We start from the raw sequence: 2,281 nt of genomic DNA, 5'->3' as shown, positions 1-2,281 counted from the left end.
TCTTCCTAGGAGAGTGTGCACAAGTATTTTTGAAATGCCATCTGCACTACTGTGGTTGCTGAATGTGAAAGACCTGCTATTCAAGACGATGTCTGCAGTCTTCTCCACAGCAATAGCATTTTCTGAGGTGCAATGCAGCAGCTGACGATTTACCTTGCAATGCCCACTATTCACACGTATTAGCCAGCACTTCTCGATGTCTGAGTAAAAGAAAGTGAGTGAAGTCCCCTCGTCGCATATCTGCCACATTTTGAGAGAGGAGCAAATTGCCAATGCATCCTTGGATGGGCTTTCCCCCGTTCCTAAGTGCGAAGTCATTGTCATATGGGCTTGGAAAAATCGATATAAATTTTCAGATGCACCAAACCATAATTAAAGTGCAGACTGCGAAGCACAAATAAGACCCTTAACAACGGTTGGGCTAGTCTGCTGCTTGAAGATGCGGATGGCTTGGCCCATATACTGCGTGTAAGTCTGCTTGAGGACTGTGTCTCGTTGATGTCCGGGCATCATTTTCCACGCTCTATTGATGTTGATGCATTCTTGGCAATAAAACTTGGCATATCGTCAGTCTCAGCTGTGGTCTGGTGGAGATAGTCTTTAGTATGCACGCAACGGATCTACCAATAGCAACACTCATTTTCATCCAAGTACTCGCTTCCAAATAGGAGGAGGATGAACAACTGAAACTCTTCTCGATGGTATCTTAGTAACTGTAGAGTTTATTGGCAGAATACACTCATGGATTGTCTTGTAATGATTAAATGACAGTCATACTTGTTCACTTGGCTTTATCTGACTAATTATTTATTTTGCTATGCCCGCTTAAAACAAAAATCAATGGAACCATTAAATGAACCCAAATCCATTCTGGACTTAGAAAGTCTGTAAAATGGTGAAATCTTGTCATATAAATTAAGTATTAACTTATAAATAGACGTGGTTTTTAAAATATAGCATCAAAGTTATTTTTTGTTTTGATATGTCAATATTTATGTTAAATTATATGAACTTAAATCTAGCTATATTTTTGAAAATTTTGAGATAATTGTAATTTTCCAATGTTTTTTTATTTGTTTATAAAAAGCTATTCTTTTATCTGCTCGTTCAAATTTTAATAATCAAATTTTTGCAGCCCTAACTTTACGAAATGTCTTTGATTTCAGAAATAGAAAATTTACAAAACAAAATTAAAAATACTGTAATGAAGGATCTCAGAATCGAAACGATTGATGATTTGAATGCTTTTATAGAGCGAGAAGATTTTCTGAATTTCCATAAGCAATTTGATAGTTCTCTTTGGACAGATCAATTTTATCTTGCTTTTAAAAAAGAACTTGGAAATTTCAAAGAGCAAGATATTATTCATGAAAACACTGAACTAGCAGAAGCTTTAAAATCACTTTTTGCTGAAAAATTTTTTCAAAAATGAAGATTGTAGTGCTCAAGTACAGTTTCTAAACATATATTGATTAAAATTAAATTTTCTGGAGAACATGATAATACGTTAAAAAGATATTATATTTTTACTATATGTCTCTTCAGTTATTATATTTACGGTATACAGGCTATTAAAGTGGTCTGAATTTAAAGACTTCTGCTTGTCAAAAGTTTTAAAAATCAGCTAGCAACACATCTATGCTCTAAAATTAATTGCAATAAGCAGTCTGTCTACTTGGATTTTAATAATACAACTTTATTGAAGCATAAGTAATTTAGTGTCTTGATTATATTTCTGCATATCATTCGTTTTTGATTGATAATGATTTTAGTGAATTTTTATGATGATCAGCAAACTTAGATTTGTTTAGGAGAGGAGTGAAGCTTTTTAAATTTACTTGGAAAAGCTTAATGAATTATTATAATAAATAAAAGTATTTCATGTTAAACAAAATTTTTAAATACTATTTTCGATCAATATGTTATGCTCAAATATATTAATTGAGCTGGTTTTAGTAATGTAATTATATTTATGCTTTATCTATCTAATTTTCTAAAAAATTAGCTTTGAGCTTGTATGTTAAAAAGTAGACGAACCATAAACACACAGATGTATATCTATATATGCCTGAAGCCTATTTTATATCCAAAAGTTTAGTAAAATAAGCGAAAACTCTTGACTATTAGAAATCCCATAAAAATAATAATTTAATATTTATCCAACAACTAATCTAACTGTAGAACAACTGATAAATAATTGATGGAGCAATATTCAGAATTGTAAATCCCTAAGACGTTTGAATATATTTAGTTTGTGGTGGTTATATTAGCATTGCACACC

At 31.8% G+C, this 2,281-nt stretch overlaps 1 protein-coding gene across 1 annotated transcript; it reads right to left on the bottom strand.

Moving 5' to 3' along the window:
- Nucleotides 1-318, bottom strand: VICG_02124 (uncharacterized protein; the record flags this gene model as incomplete). Its single annotated transcript, XM_007605507.1, has 1 exon — nucleotides 1-318. A coding segment is annotated over one exon (318 nt), but the record flags the coding sequence as incomplete, so codon positions are not given.
- Between the last annotated feature and the right edge of the window lie 1,963 nt (nucleotides 319-2,281).

This window comes from Vittaforma corneae (genome assembly GCF_000231115.1).
Source record: "Vittaforma corneae ATCC 50505 unplaced genomic scaffold supercont1.53, whole genome shotgun sequence".
Taxonomy (NCBI): domain Eukaryota; kingdom Fungi; phylum Microsporidia; family Nosematidae; genus Vittaforma; species Vittaforma corneae.
This window is presented reverse-complemented; position numbering and strand designations above follow the sequence as displayed.